This window comes from Saccostrea cucullata, unplaced genomic scaffold (assembly GCF_032062105.1).
Source record: "Saccostrea cucullata isolate Sc308-1 unplaced genomic scaffold, CSIRO_AGI_Scuc_v1 ctg853, whole genome shotgun sequence".
Taxonomy (NCBI): Eukaryota; Metazoa; Mollusca; class Bivalvia; order Ostreida; family Ostreidae; genus Saccostrea; species Saccostrea cuccullata.
In genome coordinates, this window is record NW_026928637.1 from 301,317 (window position 1) to 329,143 (window position 27,827).

Below are 27,827 nucleotides of genomic sequence, written 5' to 3' on the forward strand. Positions count from 1 at the left end.
TTTGCTCCAAAACTCATATTCTGCTTTATTTGCTTGATAATTCATTAAAAGTAATTTCAATAATGAATGCCTTAACATAAAACATGCACAATACAACTAATTATCAGCATCACAACTGAAGTTTTACAATCCCAAAATGGATTTCAATCAAAATATTGATTCCCCTGCTTCTATACAAAACATTCTAGATTTTTAACTTTTCCACATTTTAAATCTAGTTTAAAAATGTCATTGTTTTTAAGATTTCAGATCTTCTGACATCTTTACACTGATAATAATCTTCTTCGTTTATTTTGCTCGTTCATGATCTTGGTACGGAGTTGCAGTAAGGTACATCCAATATCCGAGTGCTTGTCTAGGTAGGCTTCCAATTCAGATTTGCCTTTAAAAATAAGATAAAATATTAAGTTTAATGTTTAAATTTTTGCTGTTTTAATAATAACATGCACAAGCTATGTTACAATGAGAGACCCATGGGCCCCAACATTCACCTGAGTAACTTCAAGAACAAAGAAAGTTGGCATATTGGATAGGTCAAAATCCATTGTATGTACCGGTAGATGTCATCCAAGAGGTGCGTATGGATTTTGTATTCACTCAAAAGCAAAGGAAAATGGTCATTTAATATGTGCTAAAACTACCAGGCCATTTCCCCCTTCTACATACAGCTATAGAATTTATATTATGAAAATTGTCATAGACATTTAAGGTAGTCTTTTTGAAAAATTTTGATAGACAGAAAAAGGAAAGTATTTTCTATTTGGTATTCAGTGTACAGACATACTGGTCTTTAATCAAAATGATTTAACTTTAATTATCAATTGTATTATGTGCATAAAAATGAATCTCTCCATTTTAGAAATGGAAATCATTATTTGCTATGGTTGGATTCATTCTCAGTTTGTAAAAATGTTATAAGTAATGAGAAGGGCATACATAATTTATAAGCTAATTCAAAAAATTCTTGGCCCCAGAACAAGGATGAAGTTAGTCATCCCCTCAAGTTTAATAAAAAAAGCTGAGAGAGCTCACTACAGTTATCATCATGTGCCTCTTTTATGTTAACATTATGTGAAAATGTTCTTTGACTGGATAAATATAATTTTTCAGGTGGAAAGGGGGGAGGGGAGGGGGGGTGTCATGATTTGAACAATATCTAAGGACGCTTCCGTATGAATATGGATTTTAAGTTTTCTGGTATTCTTTTATTGTCGATTGTTACTCCTCCATATCCCCTGGGGATCATGATTTGAACAAACTTGAATCTTAGGATGGTTCCACGTAAGCTGCAAATTTTTTGGCTTTGTGGTTCTTTAGATTTATAAAAGATGTCATTAATGTTTTACAAATTTGTAATTATCTCCCTGAAAGGTTTCTTTAAATTGTCAAACAAACTTGAATCCCCAGTTCCAAGGATGATTTACGTCAAGTTTGGTTGACATTGGTGGTATTATACAAACGGAAGGGTATATGATCCGCAACTCCTCTCATACCACTGAATGAAAGAACTATATGGTTCCACAAAAGTCAAATTTTGAAAACTTCCTGAAATATGCTGAATTCAATATATTTTTGGCTTAACAGAAAATATTATAGTGTCAAAGCAGTGTATTTACAATTTTTGTTTTTATGACGTCACAAACTAGTCCGATTTTATATCCTTTTTCAGAAAGAGGACAAAACGGACAAAATTTCAACAATTTTAGCTTTAAAATTTATAGAGCGCAAGTGTGTTCAGGAACAATATTGATGTATTTCATTGATATACATACATATTCTACACATTATATCAAAATATTGATCCTGAACACACATGAAAATATTGACGAAAATGTACATTTTTCTGTAAAATTCATTGAAATTTACGTCATGTTTGTATACGTACATCGTCATTATGAAAATATTTAGTGCTTTGAAGTCAGCATTTACTCCCCTGATTAAGAACTTAATTAAATATATCTCCATCAAAGTTTGATTTGGGGGGGCAAATATTGGTAATTACCGCATAAAGTTCTTTGATGAAACTTTCACAGAATCTTTATTACATGTTGCCATTGTGCACCTCCTATTTTACTTTTTGACCCGATACATAGTTTCCCGGTTCACCAGTTAAAACCATATGGTGGTATTATATTTATTCATCTTCCTCTGTTTGTAGCTCACCTGAGCCAAATTCTCAAGTGAGCTTTTCTGATCACATTTTCAACTTCTTCTCCGAAGGTAAGGCTGGGTAAAAATATCGATATTTCGGTATATTGCAATACAATGACAAAAAATATATTGCAATACGTTTTTGTAGTATTGAAATATCGGGCAAAATGCTTAGACTAAGGAATTTTATTATTAAATATAAAAATAAATATAAGAAAGGCTTGTTATTAAGCCAAACAGTAAGAGACAGAAGCTGTTTTATGGATGTATTTCAGAGCATAACTTTAATGAAATCAACAAGATTTTTTTCCTTTTGGTTACTTTTCATAGTTATGTACATTCTGCATGTAGATTAAAGTTAATATTATAAGAAAATGCTATTGTAATTTTCATTGAAAATATTGCAATACATATAGCATACAGTAAACAAGCGGCCCATGGGCCACATCGTTCACCTGAGTAGCTTTGAGCATGGCTGTTTTGTTTTTTTTTTACCAGATTTTCCCCTTGTAATACCTATTGTGACCCCACCTTACCCCATGATTCATAATTTGAACAATTTAGAGTCTTCACTATCCCAGGATGCTTCCACATAAGTTTCAGTTTTGCGGGCCCAGTGGTTCTTGAGAAAGAGATTTTTAAAGATTTTCCCTCAGTCTATATTTCTATGTAAAACTTTGATTCCCTATTGTGGCCCCGCCCAACCCGCAGGGTCTAAATCTAAATGTCAATCTAAATGTCAACACTCAGCAATATATAGTGGGATGAAAAAAAAATCTAATATCTTAAACATAAGTAATCAAAGATTACAGAGCTCACCTCTTAAGTAAGTTATGATTTTTGAACAATTTTAAATCTACACTACCTCAGGATGCTTCCACATAAGTTTCAGCTTTTCTGGCCCAGTGGTTCTTCAGAAGATTTTTTTAATGACCCCACCCTATATTTGTCTTTTCTTGATTATTTTCCCTTGTCCTTGGCTCTTCGTTTTAACAATTTGAATTCCCCTTTACCCAAAGATGCTTTGTACCAAGTTTGGTTAAAATTGGCCCAGTGGTTCTTGAAAAGTTGAAAATGTGAAAAGTTTACAGATGGATGGATGGTCAGACGGAAGAATGACGGACAAAATGTGATCAGAAAAGCTCACTTGAGCCTTCTGCTCAGCCTAATCATAAGAATTAACATACATACATAATTAACATTTTGATACATATAAACTAGTCAAAGATATAATCATTAATGGTCCAAAGATTTATAGCATCAATCAGTTAATGACCATATATTCTCATGATATCAGATAAAATACTTTATTTACAAACCCCTACTTACTTGGTAGTGGATTTCCTTTGTCAATCCTTATCCAAGACTTGAAATCTTCATTTATTTTGGCGGTGTTTTTTCGACCCCAGGAAAATGAGACTAAAAAATAAGATACATGTATACACTTATAATTCCTCTGTTTAATTTTTCTAGATGAGATTTGCCACATAAACCTGCTATTTTTTCTTATCAGTCTCTACTGTGGAATATTTTTGTGCATCTTAGTCAAGTTAAATGGGTGTGAAGATTAATCTAAATGTCAATCTAAATGTCAACACTCAGCAATATATAGTGGGATGAAAAAAAAAAAATCTAATATCTTAAACATAAGTAATCAAAGATTACAGAGATCACCTCTTAAGTAAGGCAAAGTCCCACATTAAAATAAAATCTAGATGTGTATTGCTCAAGATCACACATCTGGAAAATCTATATGCAAGCCCGGAGTGTGCATCCTTATATGGATCACCATGCAAGATTGGTCAACATAGGGCTTATAGTTACTTTAGAATGAACCTGCTCCAAAAACTTTAATCTGTTCACTCATCTGGAACATTAAGGTCAGATCCAGCATCTGAAGCAAGCCTGGTAGTATGCATCCTTAGATGCCAAGATCAACATATAGCTTATAGTTATTTTAGATTCTCACCAAAAACTTAAATTTGCTAAAAAAATGTAGGGCACATCCAGTATTTTATTTTTTATTTTTATAATTGAGTATCAACAATGCAAGTTTGGACTGGGGCCTATGGTTCGTACACATTAGACCTTTTTTTAATATGTTAATGCTCCAAAAACATTAACCTACATTTTATTGTTTGCAGCATCTGAAACTTTGACTGGTACAATGAAACACACTAGAACAGATGCATATCTGATTGTAAAAAAGTACCTAAAGAGAGACCAGCACCAAAAACTTTAACCTAGGACGCCTACACCGACGTCCAGGGTATGGGATATTTAATTTCTAGCAATGAAGACTATTATACATATAGAGAAGACTATCATATGTACAGAGAAGACTTTTACACTGAATGGTATGTAGAGACAAGCAGTCTTTTTATTTACCTTTAGCTGAGGAAGCATTTTGCCTTTCCTCCTTCCACATATTGGCTTGGACTTGGTGTTGGGACTCGTTAATGGTTTCTGACACAAAGTCCTTGTATTCTTCACCAAATTTTGTCGTTTCCTCCGCTTTGGAACTTTCCCCATGTTCCTTATAGAAGTCAGCCAGCCTTTTGGTGGTCCTTTGGAAGATGGCATTTACATTGAGTTTAATGCCATGTTTCTCCCCATTATCATCTCTACAAAGTTCATTGAGGGCATCTTTCAGCACTCCCAGATTCTCCTGTTTGTACATGTCCTCCACAGATACCTCTGATCCTGTCATTAAGGATTTAAAACAGAGAAACAGTCGGGTAATTTCCCTCATTTCCGTCATGATGTTTTGTCTAAACTTATCTGGTATGGCAGATTCAACTTTTCGTGACAAGAAATGCTTGTATCCAAACATCTGTATTATTTTATTTTGTCTTATTAGAGTTCCGACTTCCCCATCTCGAAATTTGTTTAAAATTTCTGTTAAAAACTTTTCATCGATATCACCATCAATGGGTTTAAACAGTTCTTTCCTCAGACCTTTACACTTTGCACCACACTGCGACTTGTGTTTGTAAAAGGTTTTATGGGAATAAAATCTTCTACATTTACTACACATACGTAGGCTGTTTTGTCCTTTTGACCGTCTCTCTCTCATAAGTTGACCGTCTTCCAATTTGTAATGTTTGAGGTTATACTGGTAGATTCCCTCTATTCGTTTCTGGTCAAACCATTTGTTCTGGGTTTCTAAGGGCTGCTGTAGAATTTTTCTTACTTCTTCGTGGGTTTTCTTATGAATTTTAATGTGCTCCCTTAATCTACCATTCGAAACTTTTTTACAAAATACACACATACGTGCTGGTCTCTGTTAGAGAAAATTAAGAAACAAAGATGTAATAAAGTGTACTTAAAAAGTAAGTTTCTGTACACATCAAAGAAACTCATATTGAAAGAGGCTTATTTGACATGTGCTCAATTTTTAATTTACAAATTTCTTTTAGTGCAACATTAAAATAAGTAATGCCCTGATGACATTATCATGTCAAAAGTGAAAGGTGCAATCTTTAAAGAAAACTCACAATAATTTAGAAAAATAATTGACAGTAAATAATTTGTAAGCATGTTTGCCTTGTTATACATAACATTTATTTACCTCTTTTCTTGTTGATTTCCCAGAGGATGTCCTCGATTCCTCAAAATGGATTCCTTCATCTGCCTTCTCATTCTTGATAAAATAAAACCAAATTTGAAATATCAAATTTATACAACAATCATATAGTCAACAAGTAATACATGTACAACACGGATTGATATTAACAGCTGTCTGATTGGCCAGGGCAAGTACATTCTCATTCAGGCAAGTGAAACTGCCCATATACTTGTCTGACCTGACAGAGGAATATTTTTATTGAAATGTATATTATCTAGCTTACATTCAATAGTTTATAAAATTAATGAAAAATTAATTTCAACACTTTTAAATTTTTATGGGGTACATCTTACAATGGGAAGGGGTAGGGGGTTCTAAGTAGAACCATAAAAACCTTAATGTAACAGCAATAAAGTAAGTCATTTGCTCCTTTCTAAATTTTAGATCACTGAAATATGGCTGAAATACTGCTGACTCGGCTTTAAACAATAATAATGAATCATCTAAATTTTAGTCAACCAAGTTTTGCTTTTGGACAAGTCAAACTTTGAAATTACTGAAGGTTACTGTCTATCCCTAATTACCAAAGTTTTGCAAGATACCAAAATTTAAAATAAAATATTTAACTGACATAATTTAGAATTTTTAAATTTGATTCGTTATTAAATTTGTGGATTATTAATCAGTAAACAATTTTTTGTATTATTTCAAGTATAGATAAACCAATTTTGTTTATCAAATTCTTTATTTTTAATTAAATGTCTTTTTCATTTCTGTTATTTTAGAAAATAAATGGGCTGATCGCTGGTGTGTGAGATTTTTTTAACCCACAAGTTTTTACTGAAAATAATGAATATCTTATCTCTTTATTGTAGCTTGTTGCTCATAAATATCAGTGACTTGTTTTTCATTCATACAAATTATTTCTGCTTTGGAGTTTCAGCAGCAAAAATTCTTACAGTTGTTGCCAGAGGTTATGCTGAACCAAATTAAAGTCAAATTTAAACTAGAGGTACTGTGAGCAATGAGCTCACTAAATGATACCCCCTGCCTCCCATATGGTTATACCTGATGACAAAGTCCATGTTTTGCTGTGGCTGGGAAACCCAATATATGTGTTGGATCAATAAGTAAAATAGGAGGTACACAAATGGCAATATGTAATAAAGATTCTGTGAAAGTTTCATTAAATTTCACTCAGTGGTATGAGAGGAGTTGCAGATAAGAGATGGGTACCCTAAAGCGTAACAGACGGACGGATGGATGTACAGACAGCTAGACGTACAGCTGGACGGATGGACATACCGATTACAGTATACCCTCCCACTTTTCAAGCAGGGGTATAATGACAAAAGAATCCGTAGAATGCAGAGAAATGATATTTCACAGGGATTAGCTAATATATTAACCTGTGTCTCCTCAGAGGAGCTGACAATGAAAGATCCTAAGAATCAGTAGATATACTGACCTGTTTCTCCTCAGAGGATCTGCTAATAGAAGGAAGCTGAACTCCTGGAGAAGGTGATTTCTCTTCTCTTCCATGTGTAGCTGACTCAGAGTTAACATTTGGTACATTTTCTGAATCAGAGCTCACTGTTGGTGGTCCAACTTCATGTCGCTTGTTTGAACACATGCTGTCAGCTAATACGATAAAAATCAGTGTGTCGTATTAATGCATCTTAATCTTTTTGTTCATCAAATTCCAAAATATATCAACAAGTACACTTACCTTCATTCTGGGAATCATTTGATTGCCCCTGGCTTCTTTTTTTCAGTGAATTCTCCAGAATGACTTGTTTTGAATTACCTATAATTTCCACCTCACAGAGTCTATATGCTTCTCCAAAGTCTTTAATTTCTTCCACTTTTAAATTTTCCTTAGATTCTTCATAGAACAAAGTTAAATTTCTTATGCTTCGTTGAAAGATGATATTAAGACTAAGTTTCAAACTATGTTTCTCCCCATTATCATCTCTACAAAGTTTCTTTATTGCATCTTTCAGCACTCCCAGATTCTCCTGTTTGTACATGTCCTCCACAGATACCTCTGATCCTGTCATTAAGGATTTAAAACACAGAAACAGTCGGGCCAGTGTCCTCATGTTAGTCATTATTTCCAGTCTGAGATGCTTTGGTATACCATCTTCCCTTTTACCCGACAAGAACTGTTTATATCCTATCATCTGAATGATTTTATTCTGTCTTATCAAGCTTCCTACCTCCCCATCTCGAAATTGATACAAAATTCCAGTAACAAAGTTTTCATCCATATCAGCACCTACAGGTCTCAGCTGTTCTTTCTTAAGTCCTTGGCTTCTTGTACCACACTGTGACTTGTGGCGATAAAAAGTACGACTTGAGAAGAATTTTTTACACTCTGTGCACATACGTAAGCTATGTGGTCTTTTGGATTGTCTCTCTCGCATGAGTTGATCATCTGCTGCATCTAAATGTTTGAGGTTATACTGGTAGATTCCCTCTATTCGTTTCTGCTCAAACCATTTGTTCTGGGTTTCTAAGGGCTGTTGTAGAATTTCTCTTACTTCTTCGTGGGTTTTCTTATGAATTTTAATGTGATCTCTTAGTCTCTTACCATTCAAAACTTTCTTACAAAATACACACATACGTGCTGGTCTCTGTTAATTAAAAAAAATATTAAAAATCAATTAACAGATGGCACCACACCATAAATATTCAAACAAGTGGCCCATAGACCACAATTGTTCATATGAGTAACTACGCTTATGCTGTTCTTTTTTCCCCTGCATTAAAAGCTGATGGCACCTTGGTGTGTTTGGGACCTCATCTTACCACTACAATACCTCACGAAGCTAAAAATATGACTAATTCAGCAACATAGCATTTTACATGTGAAAAGCATGTAAAATAAATCTGTTCATCAGTCAATATCCTCATCAGTCAATTTTCATTGGCTGTCCCAAAATAAAATTAAGGTCAGTAAATATTTTTAGCATACATGTAAAAGAGAAAACAAAGATAATTAAAGAGTACAACCTCATCTCAAAGAATGTTATCGGTGAAAGTAATGCAAATCTTACATCATACTTTTTTTATAGCAAGTATAAATCATGACAATAATATTCACACAAGTTCTGTTTAAGAAGGCCTTACACTGTGAAATCACTAATTTTTGTGGGGGTTTAATTTTTGTGGTTTTCAAGGTATGAAGAGACCCAAATTAATGTCCACCACAATATGCAATTTTTCAAATATATTACATGTACTATTAAACAATGTTTCAACCACGATATCAAATCCCCATGAACCAAAATATTTTTCTCAAACCATTAAAATATGTGATTTTACAGTACATGTAGTTCAAAATTCTTCAATCTATTCCAGAAAATGATTTCATTTCCAACATCAAGTTTCAAATAGCAAGTCTCTAACTGTTCATCCTTAAATGAAATTTATCATTATGGCTATATAATTAAAGATCTACTCCAAAAACATTGCCATGGTCACTCGTTTAGAAAATGTAGGTCAGATCCAGCATCCGAAGCAAGTCTAGTAGTGGCTATCCCCAAATGCATCATCAATGCAAGTTTGGTCCAGGAAAAGCTTATAATTACTTAAGAAGAAACCTTCTCCAAAAACATTGCCATGGACATTTATTTGGAAAATGTAGGTCAGATCCAGCATCTGAAGCTAGTCTGGTAGTGTAGAAGACATTCTCTGAAGTAAATTTAGACCTGACCAATTCTGAAGAAGAGAAGTACATGTATTACATTTAACAAGCTTTACTTACTCGATTCTCAATCTTCTTCACATTAGATGAACATGATGAAACCTGAAATAAAAATCACTCATGTGGAAGACACTTAATTATCTTTTTTTTCTACAATTTTGTTGCTTGTTTTACATTTCTCTTCAACATGCTACATTTATCTCAGATGATTAATTGTTGTTTAAGTATTCTTAAACATAAATGTGGTATCAGTGTATCAAGATTGAAGTCTGTAAAGCGTATGATTCTCCAGAAACTGAGCTGACAATATTATCTAATATGTTGAGTGACCCTTGTCCTTTTAACCTCTAAACTGATAGGGGTCATCAGTGTACAAAGTTTGAACTCTGTCAATCAAAAGGTTCAAAAGGTATTAAGCTGTCAGTAACTTCCTATGTCCAATTTGATCCATAACCCTTTGTGTCTAGAAAACTATTGTATAAGGTTTTAAGCTAATATATATTCCTTTTTGACCATTTGATATTCTCTCACCTCTTCCTGCTGATTTTCTTTAGGGCAACATCTCATCCTGTGTCGGAAAAATGTTCTATGGGAGTAAAATCTTTTACATTCATTGCACATGCGCAAACTGTCTTGCTTTTTGGGTCTTCTCTCTCGCATAAGTTGATCATCTCCAAAGTTCAAATGTTTGAGGTTATACTGGTAGATTCCCTCAATTCGTTTCTGGTTGAACCATTTTACCTGGACCTCCGAGGGCTGTTGTAGAATTTCTTTCACTTCATTATGCGTATTCTGATGACGCATTATGTGATTCTTGAGTCTTCCACCAACTATTACTTTGTTACAAAATACACACATACGTGCTGGTCTCTGGTAATTAAAAATGTTATTTTTAAGAAGCACACCAAAACCAGGAGTCATAAATTGAACAAGAGACCCATGGACGACAATGTTCATCTGAGAAACTTTGGTATAACTGTACTTTTTTCCTAGATTTTTCTTTCGTCATACTTATTGTGGCCAAATCCTACCAAAGGGATATTGATTTGAACCATCTAGAATCTACATTACCTCAGGGAGCTTCAATAAAAGTGACAGTTTGTCTAGCCCAGTGATGCTTGAGTAGATTTTCAAAAAAAAATTCCTATATGTTTTAATGTAAAACTTTGATTCCCTATTGTGGCCCCATCAACAGGGGTCATGACTTGAACAATGAACAAGAGGCCCATGGGACACATCGTTCACCTGAGCACATCACCCATTGTGGCCCCACCCTTGTTCCTGGGATCATGATTTGAACAAACTTAAATTTACACTATCTGAAGATGATTCCACATGAGTTTCATCTTTCCTGGCCCAGTGGTTCTTGAGAAGAAGATTTTTTAAAAATGCAATTCACTTTTGATAATTCATAATTATCTCCCCTTGGAAGAGGGCTTGGCCCTTCACTTGAAAAAAAAAACTTGAATCCCTTTTACCAAAGGATACTTTGTAGCAAGTTTGGTTGAAATTGATCCAGGGGATCTTGAGAAGAAGATGAAAATGTGAAAAGTTTACAATGCCATTTGTGTACAACTTCTTAGATTTCTAATAAATATAGAGGAAAAGATAAACAAACGAGCTACAGTCTATTGAAGACATGTACATAGTTACACGTCTGTTTTACTCAGTCTGTTACTATACAATTAAATTAAGGGTGTAGAGTCTCAACTCTGATATCTCGACACCTCGGATATCTCCACATTTTTCGATTGTCCCGTCGATGTAGAAATAACAAAGTTTACTTGTATATTCTTATGTAAAACTGATCCCACATCGTATTCCCAACCTTCCCCGGGGGTCAGGATTTAAACCAACTTGAATCAACACTACTTAGGTTGCTTTCATTTAAATATCACCAATCATCCAAGGCTTTGCTTTTCCTGAGAAGATTTAAAAAGATTTTTCCTATATATTTCTAGGCAAACATTTCATTGCCCATATGGCTCCACCCTAATGATTTGAAAAATCTTGACAATCTTGAATCTTCACTACCTGTTGATGCTTTTTTATAAATATCACCAATCATGGCTATGCTTTCTTGAGAAGAAGATTTTCAAAAGATACATTAATTTTTCACTATTTCATAATTATTCTTATCCTTTGAAGAGGATGTGGCCCTTCATTTGAAGAAGATGAAATCTGAAAAGTTTATGATGGCACCAGACAACAGATAAATTTTTATCATAAAATCTCACACCTTTGGCTCACATGAACCAATAAGGACACATAACAGACAAGGTAATAGGAATAATTCAAATGACCTTAATATATTTACTTGCCTGCTTTTCAATCTTTTTAACACTGGGTGATGAATCCTGAAAAAAAAAAATGAAAAATAATATTTGGTCCTATCTATAATTCTATATCATGTACCAGCGACAAATATTTTGCTACTATTTTTCAAAATGATGGTATTGGTCCAAAAATTATATAAAGACAATTGCCAAGATTTAGAACACATATACATGTAAAACATTTTTAATTGTTTTATAATCATTAAGGTATGTGTTTATTTTTGTTGTCAGCACCATGACATGTGGAGTGCATGAAGTAAGTGACAACTTTTGCCTAAGTTGTGATAAACAAGAAGTTATGGCAAACCAAGGAAAGACTAAAAAGTTTCAATAAAGATTTCAAACATAGGTATGACTAGAAACTAGAAATATGTCCATAGAACATAACCCCCCTCTTGAAATCTTAAAAACTTGGTTATTAGATGATAAATTCTCACTAAATAATGCATTTACATAAATATTTTTTAAAACTAAGCAAAAAAAGTTTTGGAAAAGTAAAGATTGAGATCGCAAGAAAGGTCAAGTTTACTGGAAAGGTCAAGGTCAAACATTTTTGATACAGTTTATTTAAAACTGAGCTAAACACTTATTAAAATATATAAAGTTAATGTCAAAGGAAAGGTCAATAAATGTTGAAGCAGTTGAAAAGCTTACATCAGTACAGTGTATGTATTAGCATATGAAGTTTGATAAAATATTGTGAATGTTTTCTTTAAAACTGAGTTAAACACAAATTGAGAAAATTGAGGTCAAGGTCAAATGAAAGGTCTAGGTAAAAATGTTAATGCAGTTGAATAGCTTATATATGTACATATCACCATATGAAGTTTAATGCTAATTTTAGAAAAGTGAGGTCAAGGTCAAAGGAAAGGTCAAGATAAAAAATGTTGATGCAGTTGAATAGCTGTTTCAGCATATCAAGTTTGATAACACTATGATCACTATCCTCAATGGTTTCTTTAAAACTGGGCTAAACACTAATTTAAAAGAAAAGTGAGGTCAAGATCAAAGGAAAGGCCAAGGTCAAAACAAGAGATGTACTTTTGTAAAACACTTATGCCCCCCCCCCTTCCCCAAATGATTGGAATATTTCTAAGTCTAAGGGGTTTAAATCTATCCAAAAAGGCTCAACTTACCCAAAACTGAACCTGACCTAGATATTTTTATCATAAACCTGTATATCAAATTTCATTTCAATATGTGCAACCTCTGCAAAGAAAATGAATGAAAACTGCAAATAATTGGAATTTTTCTAAGTCCAAGTAAATTTGCAAGTATTAAAAGGATGCAAAACATGCAAAAACCATGAAAAAGCTCCCCAGGGTTGTTTTTATCAATACATGTATTACACTGTAGTTAAATTTGGCCCAGTGGAGAAGAAGTTGAAAATGTGAAAAGTTTACAGACAGACAGACGTGGCATGCCAGACAACAGATGTTAATGATCAGAAAAAGCTCTCTTGAGCTTTCAGCTTAGGTGAGCTAAAACAGAAAACATGTGGACGAATAGATTGTCTGTTGAACAATCAGACAGATGGACAAAGTGATTACTAAAGGGTATCATGAACTTCTTGCAGTGCCCTAATTACTCATGTTTTTACTTGACTTGCTCTAGTTATGGAATGTATCTTTCATGTTTACATGCATTTACAACATGTCTTGCTATTTCTGGTAGTTTAGGCCTTAAATGAATTTCTCAAACATATGCTTGCATTTGAAGTTTTCTACACACCTTAGCTATTTCTGTGTTGTAAATGATTTACCTTAGCTATTTCTGGTGTTGTAATTGTCTTACCTTAGCTATTTCTGTGTTGTAAATGACTTACCTTAGCTATTTCTGGTGTTGTAATTGTCTTACCTTAGCTATTTCCGTGTTGTAAATGACTTACCTTAGCTATTTCTGGTGTTGTAAATGACATACCTTAGCTATTTCTGGTGTTGTAAATGACTTACCTTAGCTATTTCTGTGTTGTAAATGACTTACCTTAGCTATTTCTGGTGTTGTAATTGTCTTACCTTAGCTATTTCTGGTGTTGTAAATGACTTCCCTTAGCTATTTCTGTGTTGTAAATGACTTACCTTAGCTACCGGTATTTCTGGTGTTGTAATTGTCTTACCTTAGCTATTTCTGTGTTGTAAATGACTTACCTTAGCTACCGGTATTTCTGGTGTTGTAATTGTCTTACCTTAGCTATTTCTGTGTTGTAAATGACTTACCTTAGCTATTTCTGGTGTTGTAATTGTCTTACCTTAGTTATTTCTGGTGTTGTAACTGACTTTCTTGACTTTGAAGGATACATCACTTCGTCTCCTATTTCAAGGCAACCCTGAATATGCAAAGCAAACGCAATGTTTTCTGTAAGTTCATGGAAAATTGGTAAAGACAGACACATGAGTAAATACAGGTAACTCTCGATACCTCGAAGTCCGCAGGACCGAGGGAAAACTTCAAGAGATCAAGAGTTCGAGTTTTCAAGAGTCCGGATTATTCCGAGTTTGTTTGACAGGTTTTAAAATTAGTCATACCGGATGTAATGATTTTCATACAGTCCTTACCTTTTACCCTAGCCTGGTCCCCTGTCTCATCCTTGCCAAGGCAGGAGAGCCAGGTGGATTACACGCTAAATCGTGGGTTTTTGAGCCGTTGCCGTTAACCACGGAAATAAATATCAACGTAACAATGACACATTACGTCGACGACGTAGAAAAATACGACGTCACAATGAACGTCTTTGCCGGAGGTGCAGCCATTTTCGACGTCACAATTGGCTAAGATTCAGGGCAGATTCGCCCTGAATCCATTGTACTCCACCTGGCCCTAGTGACGCAGAGAATACGAAGCAAAACAGGGACAGGGAACCAGGCTACCTTTTACCCGTGGTTTTTACAAAACAACGATATGTTTTCGTATTTAAGATGAATATTTATTAAACTGAGTAAAGCAAAAAATGTACATCGTCAGTTCGTGTATGTTTATTTTTTTTTTATCATAGGCCAGGTAAAATTAATCTTTAGATTCTCATCCTCATTTGCTAAAAAATTGGGGCGGGTGGGCGGATGTCGTGAATGTCGTTACGCGTTATGACCAGATTTTTTACTTTCCAAATTTTATTTTTTATTTTTTATAATTGTTAAATTGTAAGTATTAACAAAACATGGACTTTCCGTACACATTTTTTCATTATGTTAATGCCAATATGAATAGATTTTATTTTTTTCATATTCTTTTAAATATGTTAAAGAAAATTCTTGCTTAAATTATAAGATATTTATTGTTAATTAACAAATTATCAAGTACACGTATACGTACGGCACACGCAAAACAAAATGAGGTGGGGTTCTGATATCAATAAATTTTGTATGCATGACTTCTCATCGGCCTTTCCCTAAAGACCCTTTAGTTTTACCTACAAATCCCTGTTTTCTGTAAAATATCATAGATTCCCACCTTCCTCAAAAATTGGATTGTTCTTGAGACTTGACATGTTCGACAATAAAATAGGTCATATTTACAAAATCTATAAAATATTCTAATAAAATATCCTACCAAAAAAACCGAGGCCTGAACAGGTTTGATATTTAACATTTTCTTAGCACTAAACATTCTCTAAAGCCTGCCTACGATGTTTTATTTTCTTTTTTCAAATCAAAATCACACACAGTTGGAGATCGTTTAAACTTGACCAGGTGTCAATTTGCATGTCTATTTTTTATACTTAGTTTTAAAAAATCTTTAAAAACTTACTCATGATTGGCAGTAATGGTATCTAGATATGTTTATGCTATTATTTTTTCTCTGCCTTCTCTATACTGACAAATAATCTTTTCCTTACATATTTAAACTGCTTTTATTGCCGATTTTTCTACATTCTTCACATGGCTCTTTTGCTATAAATAGCGACATGCGACTTTTAATACAGACGGGAGATAACTCTTAAACTTCACCTAAATTCTTACTGAATAAAAATACATGAAAATGCCTTTATTAACACCCAAAAATCAAAATAAAAAACGCTGGGGCGGGGCATTTTGAGAGGGGTGGGCGGGGATGAGAATCTAAAGATTAATTTTATCTGGCCATACGGATATCATTCTACTCATTCGTGTGTACATAACATTGTGACTTTTCCAAAGTGGCAAACATGTGCATTGAACGAAATTCTGTATGTATTTGTCCAACAAAAGTCGTCAAATTGACAGCGAGGCTGTTTCTGAATTTTAATATTACGTTAAACTTTGAAACTGATTCGAAATCAAAATTTAATTCATTAATTGTTTGGTCTCGTAATCTGCAATTGTGAAACAATTTCTCAGCGACACTGCGTTTCTGAATTATCGTAATACAGACGATGGTTATTAATTTGATAGCATATAGGCACCATAAGATTAATTATAAATCAATTATCACCTTGCAGAATAAGTGTCACCTGAATAAACATCCCATTTCACGAGACCCGCGTCTTCTGCCTGGGGTCATTAAATGTCCAGGTAAAGTTGCTAATTATGTAACTTTGTATACACTTAGCCACTTCGAGGTATCAAGGGTGAATTTCAATAGAATATGCACAGCGGGACTGCAATTTTACTTCGAGGGATCAAGGGTTTCGAGAGATCAAGAGTTCGAGAAATCAAGAGTAAATTTGCTTAGTTATAATGGGGAAAAAATCGGGACCGGAGACTCACTTCGAGAGATCGAAGTTCGAGCCATCAAGAGTTACCTGTAGGAAGTTCACATCAGATTCAAACAAAACTAGAAAACTGACCAGTCAGCAAGGGCCCCGCCATGGGGTAGAATTAAATGGGTGCAGCTTACAGAATAATTAATAAATGTATGAAGAATAAGCAACACCAACTGTATTCTTAAAATTAAGATAATTCCTGAATATTCAAAAACCTGAAAATAATATCCTTGTATTTACATTAGGCAGTAAAGAACAACTTAACATTGAATGTATATTTAAACAATTATGAAGCTTGTGTTATATAAAATGCCAGCCTTCAATGAATGCAAATATGACATGAAGGCTTGACCTTAACTTCAAACAAACAGCAGTTGCAGACAAAGGTTTTCATTAATCTTAAAGCGACAGATAAAGAAAAGCCTACTAAATTTTCTGCAGCAGGCTAGATAATTAATCCCAAGGGATTAATTGCACCTCTCTCATCATTTTCTTCTAAATTTACAATAAGAACTTTTTCAGTATTAATGATAGAATGGGGTTTTTATACAACTACATTAAAAATTAATTATATTCTTGAATTAATATATTAAAAAAAAAGTGAAAAAAGTCAATCAAAAAATCTTCCTTATTCTATTTCTTTTTTTTTTTTTAGAATTCAATGAAATCATAAGTTCTATCAAACAAAAATAAATAATAAAAATTTATATTTAAATCCACATTTCACAGTGTTCATAGCATTCCAAATTGATTTAACTTCAAAACAAACTTCATTTGCAGACAGAGGTGGTAATTAATCTCAATGTGACAGATAAAGATAATGCTTTGGATTTTCTTCAGGAGGAAAGCTAATTAATCCCAAGGGACTCCTAGCAGCATTCAGTTTACAATGGGAACATCTTCAGCAGTTATCTCTCTTTGCCAATGCATTCTTATATAAAGTTAAGGAATCTACCCCACCACCCCAGCTCCAAACCATGGGACATAGAGAACCAAACTTAGCATCAAAATATGTATTTCTGCCTACTGAACTACCGTACCAAATTTGAACTTGATTGGGCAACCATAAAAAAAAAATAGTTAAGGAATCTACCCCACCAACCCAGCTCCAAACCAGAAGAAAATTTAGCATCAAAATATGTATTTCTGCCTACTGAACTACCATACCAAATTTGAACTTGATTGGGCAACCATAAAAAAAGTTATTAGAAAAAAACAGAAAATTTGTGGACGGAAGAGTGACAGACGGACAGACAGACAGACAGACGGACAGACGGAGACAGAGTGATTACTATAGGGCACCCGCAAATCCTTGCGGGGCCCTAACTAAAACTCGGCCTCCATAAGGCATGCCAAAACAAAGAGTGTAATAAAATTTCAAGCACCTGCAGTGAGCAGTTGCTGAGATAACTGTCAAAAAATATTTCAACATTTATTTTCCATTGTCTATAACATTCTAAATATTTTAATTCTACAGGTTCACACAAAGCTGAAAAACTGGGAGTTTCCCCCTTTATTAAGATGAATATTACTGGTTGTAAGGATGGTGAATTCCTTACCTCTGATATTTATACTTACCTGACCTATATCAATTTTGACCTCTTTGACCTCTTCTGGTTCAGTTTACTATTTACCTGACCTACACAGCAAAACTCGGTTATAACAAAGTTGCTGGGACCTTTGAAATTACTTCGCTATATCCGTAATTTGTTATAACTGCTTAAGAAATTCATTAAAATTATAGAACTGGAGATCCAAAATGCCTTTGCTATATCCGTGAATTCGCAATATCCCTGTTCGTACTCAAAGAGTTTTACTGTATCCATTTCCACCTTCAGGGGCTGACAAATAGATTTTTCAAGCACTTGCCCACAGGCCAGTGCATGGTCAAATTTCACTTGCTCTACTTCAATTTTTACTTGCATCACCAGCACTTTATATTCATCATAATGAATTAATTTCTAAATAGAAAAAATTTCAGCCAAGGATTGTTTTTTTGAATATTGGCCATACAATCTGTTGATAATTGTATGCTGTTTTACGTCCCGTTCGAAAATTTTCCACTTATATAGAGACGTAAAATTGCTATCATATTTAAGCTATAGTCATGATATTTGCTATTTGTTTAAAATAATGGTTTTGGACCTTTGGTTTTTCTTTTCTCATATCTGATATGCTTACACGGTTTTGTACTAAGTTTTTCACCAACATTGTTATAGATGATGTACTTATCAGCAGCTTTCGATCGTTTTCTGCCTCATAAATGTCAAAACTTTCTCCATTTCTCCAATGCCAATTTTTCACTTTCAATTAAGTACAAATACATGTACTTAAAACTTTAATAGGCACTTGCCCACGGGCTAGTGCCTATTAAAAATTCACTTGCCCACCTCTAATATTCACTAGCCCCGGGCAATGGGATTTGTCAGTCCCTAACTTTGATTTCTTTTCAGTCTATTACTAAAACGACCTACATCCATTTTAACATTGACCTTTTTTGGTTTAGTTTACTACTTTCTTGACCTCTATCAATTTTAACCTTGACCTCTTCTGGTTCAGTTTACTACTAACCTGACGTATATCCATTTTAACCTTGATCTCTTCTGGTTCAGTTTACTTCTAACCTGACCTATATCCATTTTAACCTTGATCTCTTCTGGTTCAGTTTACTTCTAACCTGACCTAAATCCATTTTAACCTTTATCTTTTCTGGTTCAGTTTACTTCCTTACCTGACCTATATTCATTTCCACCTTGATCTCTTCTGGTTCACTGTCCTCACTCTCCTCCCAAAAGTCACTTTCAGAATCCAAATACTCCTCCTCAGATTCAGGCTGGTACTCATCAGAAGAGGACAGAAAATCTCCATCAGAACTCATTTCCCCCTGACAAGATAAACCAGAAGTCTCTGTCAAGACTGTAGCTTTTTTATACATATAACAAAGTAAGAGAAAAGTAGCAATTTGGACTTGAAACTTTAAAACAGCAATAAACAGAATAATGATCCTTGCTTAAGTCACTTTGTGGCAATATTGCAATAACACAACTTTCGGGGTAGCTTTTAAAAAAATTTTAAAGAATTTTCAATTTTAGTTACCATGGCAACATCATTCATCAAAATAAATTTAAAAAACAATAAAGACAATAATGTTTCCTAATGTGGTCTACCTGAATGCCACATTATATCATAATCAAACTAAAACTGTATTTGTGATAGCATTTTAAAATTATTTTATGGAAATTTCTATTTTTAGTTACCATGGCAACAACGTTCATCGAAATCAAACATTGATGCACAGAAATATGTATCTTAATATAGTCTACGTGTGTGCCAAGTTATATTGAAATAAGACCAAAACTGTAGGTGGAGTAGCATTTTGAAGGCATTTCACAGAATGTCCTTTTTTTAGTAACAATGGCAACACTGTTCACCGAAATCAAAAACTGACGCACAGAATTATGTATCTTAGTATAGTACACGTGTGTGCCAAGTTTTATTGAAATCAGATCATGGCACGGTACCAAATGTAATGGGAGAGGAGAAAATGCAGCGGACCAGACAGGGATTCAAACCCGGGCCCCCCTGAACTTCGTTCAGGTGCTCTACCAACTGAGCTATCTAGCCACCAGCGATCAAACCCAGCTGACCGTATTATTCCTCCCTCCTTAAAGGTCTTTGGCCCTCCAAAGACCCAACCCAGGCTCATCCCTGGCAGGTCTTTCACCTGTCAATTCCAGGGCATGGCACAGCACGGCACCAAATGTAAAGAGAGAGGAGAAAATGCAGCGGACCAGACCAGGATTCAAACCCCGGCCCCCTGAACTTTGTTCAGGTGCTCTACCAACTGAGCTATCAAGCCACCAGCGATCGAACCCGACTGACTACCACATTTGCTTTAATTGGATAACATGGGATGTTGATTGTTAATTAAAATGTTTTCTGACTGTGGCTTTATTCAATTTGTTGTGTGAGGTCATTGACATCATGTCAACATTTGTTTCAACAGTCCAGTATTTTTTTTTATAGTATCAGCAATAAAACTATACTTAAGAAAAGAAGAAGGTGCTTTTTTTTTTCAAATGCTTGAGAGTAATTAGCATATCATTTCTATAAAACACATTCTATTTAGAATTAATCCATGCTTGAACAGAACTGGGAAAAATACACCTTGTATGAGCTATGTTAGGGGTGAAACAGTTCACTGCAGTATAAATTCACAGCGGTATTTTTCCTCAGTTTGATAAATGGTTCAAAATCTCCATTTCCAGTTCGGTTAATTTTTCAACGGGATCATCATTCAGTCGGGTTTGGCATAAGGTATAAACATGTTTCTCAGTATAATTAATTACAAAAAAAAAATCATTTTTTTTGTAAAATAATTTTTAACAGTCAAATCAATTAAATTAAATTTCACCTAGTCAGTTTGCACATAAACAAGAGGCCCAAGGGCCTTGAATCGCTCTTCTGATAAATTATACAATCTATCCTAAGACCCAAGATGCATCAACTGACAAAGTTTGATGATTCTTGGCCAGTTAGGGCTGAAGATATATAAATGTAACTACAAAATACTATAAGTAGGTCATGGTGACCTACTTTTTGATTGAAATTTTCTGAGGACACAAGATGCATTAATTGACAAAGATTGATGATTCTAAGCCAATAAGTACTTGAGATATTCAAAAGTGGGTCACGGTGACCTACATATTGGTCAACATTCTCCGAAAACCCAAGGTGCATCAACTGACAAAGTTTGACAATTCTAAGCCAATATGTACCCTAGAATACTTAAATATAGCCATAAATGTCACAAGAAGGTCACCGTGACCTATTTTTTGATCAGCATTCTCCTAGAACCCAAGATGCATCAAATAACAAAGTTTGATGATTCTAAACCAATAAGTACCCGAGATGCCTAAATTTAGCCATAAAATGTCAAAAGTAGGTCACTATGACCTACTTTTTGGTCAACATGCTCCGAAAACCTAAGATGCATCAAATGACAAAATTTGATTATTCTAAACTAATTAGTACCTGAGATACATAAAACTAGCCATAAAATGTCAAAAATAGGTCACTGTTACCAACTTTTTGGTCGACATGCTCCAAATACCCAAGATGCATCAATTGACAAAGTTTGATGATTCTAAGCCAATAAGTACCTGAGATACTAAAATATAGCCATAAAATGTCAAAAGTAGGTCACCGTGACCTACTTTTTGGTCGTTAATCTCCGAAAACCCAAGATGCATCAACTGACAAATTTTAATGATTCTAAGCCAATTAGAACCTGAGATACTTAAATCTAGCCATAAAATGTCGAAAGTAGGTCACAGTGACCTTCTTTTTGGTCGACATTTTCTGAAGACCAAAGATGCATCAACTGACAAAATTTGATGATCATAGGTCTAATAGTATTCAAAAAATGCCTTTTAAACAATTTGAAAATAATTAAATGCCTGCAAAGTTCAAAAAGTAGGTCACAGTGACCTACTTTTTGACAAATATGTTTTAAGGCCTCTAGATGCATCAACTTACAAGATTTGGTGATTCTAAACCTCGGTGTCTGAAATAATGGGATTAAATGTTTTGGAAAAGATTAGCCATAAATTCAAAAAGTAGGTCAAGATGACCTACTTTTAAGTTGATGTTGTTTGTGGACCTAAGATGCACCAACTTACAAAGTTTTATGATCATAGGCCTTAAAGTGTCCAAAATATACCTCCAAATCAATTTGAAAACAAAAGCCCGTAAAATTTCAAAAGTAGGTCACCATGACCTACTTTTGTATTAACATGATGTGAAGTCCTGAGATGCATCAACTTACAAGATTTGATGATCCTAGTCTTTATAGTAAGCAAAATATCAACGTTTTTAATAAGTGTAAATTTTGGTCAACTTTGAAGTGACCTTGAGACCACGCCCTTTGCCCCAGGGTCATGCCTTGAACAATTGTATATAAGTTTGGTGAAAATCTGCCTGGTGGTTCTGAAGAAGAAGATTTTTTAGCAACCAGTACTTTTGGTTTTATTTTCGTGATTATCTCCCCTTGTTTTAGGGTCCCACCCCCTAATTTTAGTATAAATGGTAGCCCTTGGGCCAAGGATACTCTGTGACAAATTTGACAATAATTGGCCAAGGGGTTCTTGAGTAATGGTCCATATTCTAAAAAGTTAAAGCACACCGCACACCACACAACGCACACCACACAAATGGCCATAGCATTAGCTCTTTGAGCCTTTGGCTAAGAACTTAGAAGAGCTAAAAATGTGACTAAATTAAGTCAAGAAAGCATTTCACCCCTAAACTATGTCATATTTTTTTCACAGCTAATTCCAACCTTTTCTTTTTAAAATTTTTCCCTTTGAAGTTTGTTCCTGTTTTACTTGTAAATAAATTTCTTCTGACCTCCATCTCTTCAGCCTGGCTGTCCACTCTCTTATCACGGAGGGAGCAAGGGGACTTTACTGGACTGACCACTGTGTCCGAGTTATACACGGTGACGATCATCGGTGTAAACTCATCATCTTTATCAAGGTACACATCTGGCTGTCCAGTTCTACGCCACTTCTTTGAAGACATGCTACCAACCAACAATATTATAAAGACTGTAATGTTCTGCATGTCATTGGTTCATTGATATAAGACCTTCACGATACTTGCCCAAACATTATTTTAATATATCCCATTTTCTTTTTTCAATTAAGAACTATTTGCCAAATTGAAAGATATACATGTAGATCTACTCAAAAAATAATGACAGACTAGCTTAAGATCATCCTTTCTTGTAAGTAACCAACATTAAACATCCTTCAGTTATGCAATTTACATACACATCATGCAACATCAGCATACCATTAAGTCAAATTATGCCCAGTCTAACTAAAAACTGAATTGGTATCTGAACTCATCCTAAAATATGGTAGCACCATCAACATACGTATTGTAAAACTGGCGCGTCAGCTAGTTCTCCTGAACTCTAATATTTATTGTGCGCTAACTGAAAAAAGATATCAAAATGAGACTGAATAGAACACAAAATTTTCATAATTGTTTTTCATAAAATGACTGAAAATATTTTATGGGACCTTATTCAGAGTAAATTCAATTAGCCCTGTCACAAAAAGTGTGATGCTACCCTTTTGCAGGGCAAAATGATACATTTGATTGAAATACCTTAAAACAATTGTTTAATATACATTTATGTAATTTATTTAATTAATATCTTTCAACAAAATTTTTGCAAACGTAATTTATTTTCCTTGCAAAACAGTTGCCTGTTGTTATCGTGTAAGGGCTAACTCATAAAATAACATGATAAACATTTATATCTTTTCTGTTGAAATTCTACAGAGTTTATGACAGAAATAACAATAATTTATATATATAATCAATATTATCGTGGTTTTCTGGTGTTGGTTAGTTTGTTTTTTAACGAAGATCTACTGGATATGACAGGAGTTACTGTTCTTGCACTTTGAGGTACACATAAGCGGGTTTGACTTCACTGTATTACAGTGGGTGCACTTGTTTCATAAGCCAGGTCAAGCCGGTTAATATTCACGAAGCGGGCAAGTCACTTGTTTCAAATATTTTTAAGCCGCCGGGCGGTCAGAAAGTAGCCCGGATCGCCCGAAAAATTTCGAGCGGCCAAATGAAAAGCAATATGGCGGAAAACGGAGGTAGAAATGTTACTGATGGTGAAACATTCGTTTTTTATCATTTGCTGTACACCCATTCTCAATATAAGGGCTCAAATAATGTCGCCTCGTTTTCATTTAGAAGAAATACCACTGATGTAATTTTTAAATCAACATTATAAATAGTCTGTTAACAATGAATAAGAATTCATATAATTATCGATCTGAAAGGGTATTTAAGGAGTTCAAAATTCGAATATAGTAGCCTATTTGAAATGTACGTTACTGTCGCCGAGGCAAATATTATGCTGAATCCCCTCTGTGTAATATATAGTTTTGATTCTCAAGTAAAACTTTTCTGATAAGTTGAACCTTGTGTCATATATATTTCTTTTCATAACAATGAATACATTTTCTTTGTGATAATAAATAATTTTTACTGTGCTATGTCCCTGTCGCTTAATTCTATTTCAACCACATTACAAGCAAACACAAAGATTATACACCTGATAGTTTTGTTCTCCTTTATTTATTGATGGGCTAAATTTGAAATTTCAAAGGGTTAATTACTCCTACTTAGATAATGTAACATGAAATTGAACAATTTGAGCAACTTTTATAAATATGTTAAGGGAATGAAAGACATTTTCAATCGTAGAGATAAGAAAGAAATGTACGTTACCTATATTCTTCCATTAAGAATATATATTAAGTAGAAAATATGAGACGACTCTGAATAAGCAACCCCTTGTATCCTGTAAACTGGCAAAGACGTTTTGCTTAACACAATTAAAAATTATTTTTTACATAAAAAGTGATCATTTGAAATGTACGTGACTGAAATGTACGTTACCATGAAATTCGAATTAAGTGAATCTCGCATGAATTTTCGTGTATTCTCATACTTTCGCACACTCAAATGTGTACACAAAGGAAAGTTTCAAAGTTTGGAGATCGGCTAAATCCCAAAATTAATGAAAAGAAACGTTTCTGCTGAGTAAAAAAAAATATATTAAGGTCAATTATATGTAATATAATTTTGATACCTGGAATATATTTCTGAATACGAAACCTGTATGATGCATTTCTAATGATATGCAAGTTCAAATAGTATCAATATTTTGCGTGTCTAACGTACGCTTGTGGAAGAGAATTGATTTTTATATTTGAAATGTATGTTACGTATGGTAACGTACATTTTGCGCATTTCTAACTGACATTTTTTTTATTTAGTCAATGAATTGCGTTTACACGAGCGAAACAAAATTATCGTTACAATCCATTTGACAACTGACCACATAAATCCATCTTAGAAATGCACCCCAATCCTCGTAAATGTGGTAGACTGTTACCACATGCTAGAAAATTTATTTCTAAGTGTCTTAAATTCATCTTTAGCAACCTTTTTGCAGTTTGTTTACTTTTATTATGCGACTTTTCGTCAATTTTAATTTAATTGTTGTTGGTAATTTTAAACAAGGTATGCATAGGCTTATAATTGGTAAAAAAAACAAAACAAAACAAAAAGAAAAAAGAAAAAGAAACAAAACAAATAAATCCAGAACACAAGACGGTCACGTACATTTCAAATACTGAAAAGCACACAATACTCAGTTTTGTTTGAATCATTGCATTTTGGTTTATATTTTTCCAGATCTGCTGAAAAGTATGTATGCTTGTGTTTTGACAAACGATGTTGCAACATACTAAATGAAATTGTTAACAAGACTGTCGATGGATATATTCGGAATAGATTTATGTTAAGTTTCAATGGCCAAACACAAGTATTTATTAGATCATAGCAAAATACGTCTGACTCTTATTTTTTTTTGTCTGTACCCTTGCACACAGGTAGAAGTAACAAGGCTACGACCGGTGTCAATTTTAGCGAAACAGCACAAAAGAATGGTAATGAACTGAGATGGAGGGGACTACCCAATAATATGTGAAATGAACGTTACCGAAGTGACGTGACATTCATGTAGTTGATGACAAATAACCACGTTTGTTACATTATGATTTCTTATATCACTGCGTTAAAACAATTTTTATGTCAATAATTGCTTTTTTCTTTATTTTCTTATTACTAATTTACAAATTATTACAAGCTTGAAATGTACGTTACCTACTCATATTCTGAGGCAATCGTGTCTTTTATAGTTGTGATTGTGACATATAACACAATGTGATTACATAGAGAATCTTTTTTGGAATAAACTGAAACAAAACGATGAATTTTTAGATGAATTTTAAGCTTTTTATTAAACAGAAATATATCTTGAAATGTACGTTACATTTACGTAGTTGTCTAAATCGGCATGGATATATGTTAAAAAAGACAGTAACTACAAAATAGAATTTTACTACATGTACATGTGAAGTTCCACTATCTATAGAAAATGACAAGATTCCAAACTGATCGCTCTAAACAAAACAGAGAGAGAGAATTTAAAGCATATATTTAAAAAAATGTTTTCATACATCTGGATCAAAAAGTAACCTTTGTTTTTTGAAAGGAAAAATCAAACGCACGTTCGTATGCCGAGAAAATATGTTGCTGACAGAGTTGGTAGGATGTGCTGGTGTTAAGATGAGATATTCCAATTGTGATTTTAATGACTGCATTTTTTTTTACATATCTTTTTGGACATTGAAGAAAGAGTAACGTACATTTCAAGCTAAATTTCTGAATAAAATCACCCTCTACTTTACCGTCTTGTCATTATTCCATGTATTAAAATTTGATGAAAAAAAACCTGGAAACAAAATCTTCAGATACTTTCTTTCAAAGGTAATTGGTAGAAAAATTGTTATCTTGAACTTCATTTTTTAAAAAATCAGAGAGGCATTTGTGCCCTTATATTGAGAATGGGTGTGTAGACTCAGTGTCAATAAAAATACAGTACTGAGATAATAAGTGACTTTTACAACATATTTGTTTATATTTAACGACCAATACTCTTTTTTTTAATTTTAAAAATAAAGCTCAGCAGCTTTTCAGTTCTGTGGGTAACAAGGCCCTATATGCCCTAAATTTACAGATTGGACATTGAATGGATCTAGTAAATATTAAAACAAAACATATTAGGCCTAACTAAATCGTTCTCGTGCGTTTTTTAGAGAAATATTTTTACAACAACAGCACCAATACGAGCCATATCCGGCTTATTTTTCACTCGTTTCAGAGACACTAACCGGGTCAATATGTCATGTGATAAAAGTGAACCGGGTCATCGCCCGGCTGTCTGAAACAAGTGCGCCCAGAGTGTATCAAGCCTATGCTATGGAGATACATGTATGCAATGATGCATGGAATCAACATGCAGAAGAGGTTCATCTCCTTGCCCTCTTATTAGACACCAGATACTTACTTAAATAATGCAAAGAAGTTTGTTTAACTTCTGCAATTTACTTGAACTGACTGCTTCATTTTAATAAAGGGATGGAGCCGGGCCTTGACTGTGTAAAAAGCCGCCAAGTGGAAAGAGGTACTCGAACCCGATTTTAATTAACAGAAGCTTCAGAGAGGCAAGCCAGTCTATAGAGCAGCGAACCATGTATTGTCATTTAAAATGTTAATGTGCAGAATTTATATTCTTACTTACATATAAATACGAGGAACTGCAAAAGTTCTTCACACAAACTTATGAGAAAATGCAAAAATACAGCAGTCAAAGGTATATAGTCCTATAGTCAGTTATTTTTTATTTTTATTTTATTAAAACCACATGTGGCGCAAGTCATA

The 27,827-nt window shown here is 33.9% G+C and overlaps 1 protein-coding gene across 1 annotated transcript; it reads right to left on the reverse strand.

Annotated features, from left to right (window-relative positions):
• LOC134278261 (uncharacterized) lies at positions 1 to 27,476 on the reverse strand. Its single transcript, XM_062760581.1, has 13 exons — positions 27,454 to 27,476; positions 22,851 to 23,025; positions 19,174 to 19,326; positions 14,013 to 14,090; positions 11,750 to 11,785; positions 9,960 to 10,298; positions 9,489 to 9,530; positions 7,449 to 8,355; positions 7,188 to 7,360; positions 5,723 to 5,794; positions 4,540 to 5,434; positions 3,481 to 3,570; positions 1 to 382 (listed from the first exon to the last, which is right to left on the reverse strand). Exons 2-13 carry the CDS (start codon positions 23,022 to 23,024, stop codon positions 264 to 266), a joined length of 3,078 nt encoding a protein of 1,025 aa, XP_062616565.1. The 5' UTR covers position 23,025; positions 27,454 to 27,476; the 3' UTR covers positions 1 to 263.
• Positions 27,477 to 27,827: the final 351 nt, after the last annotated feature.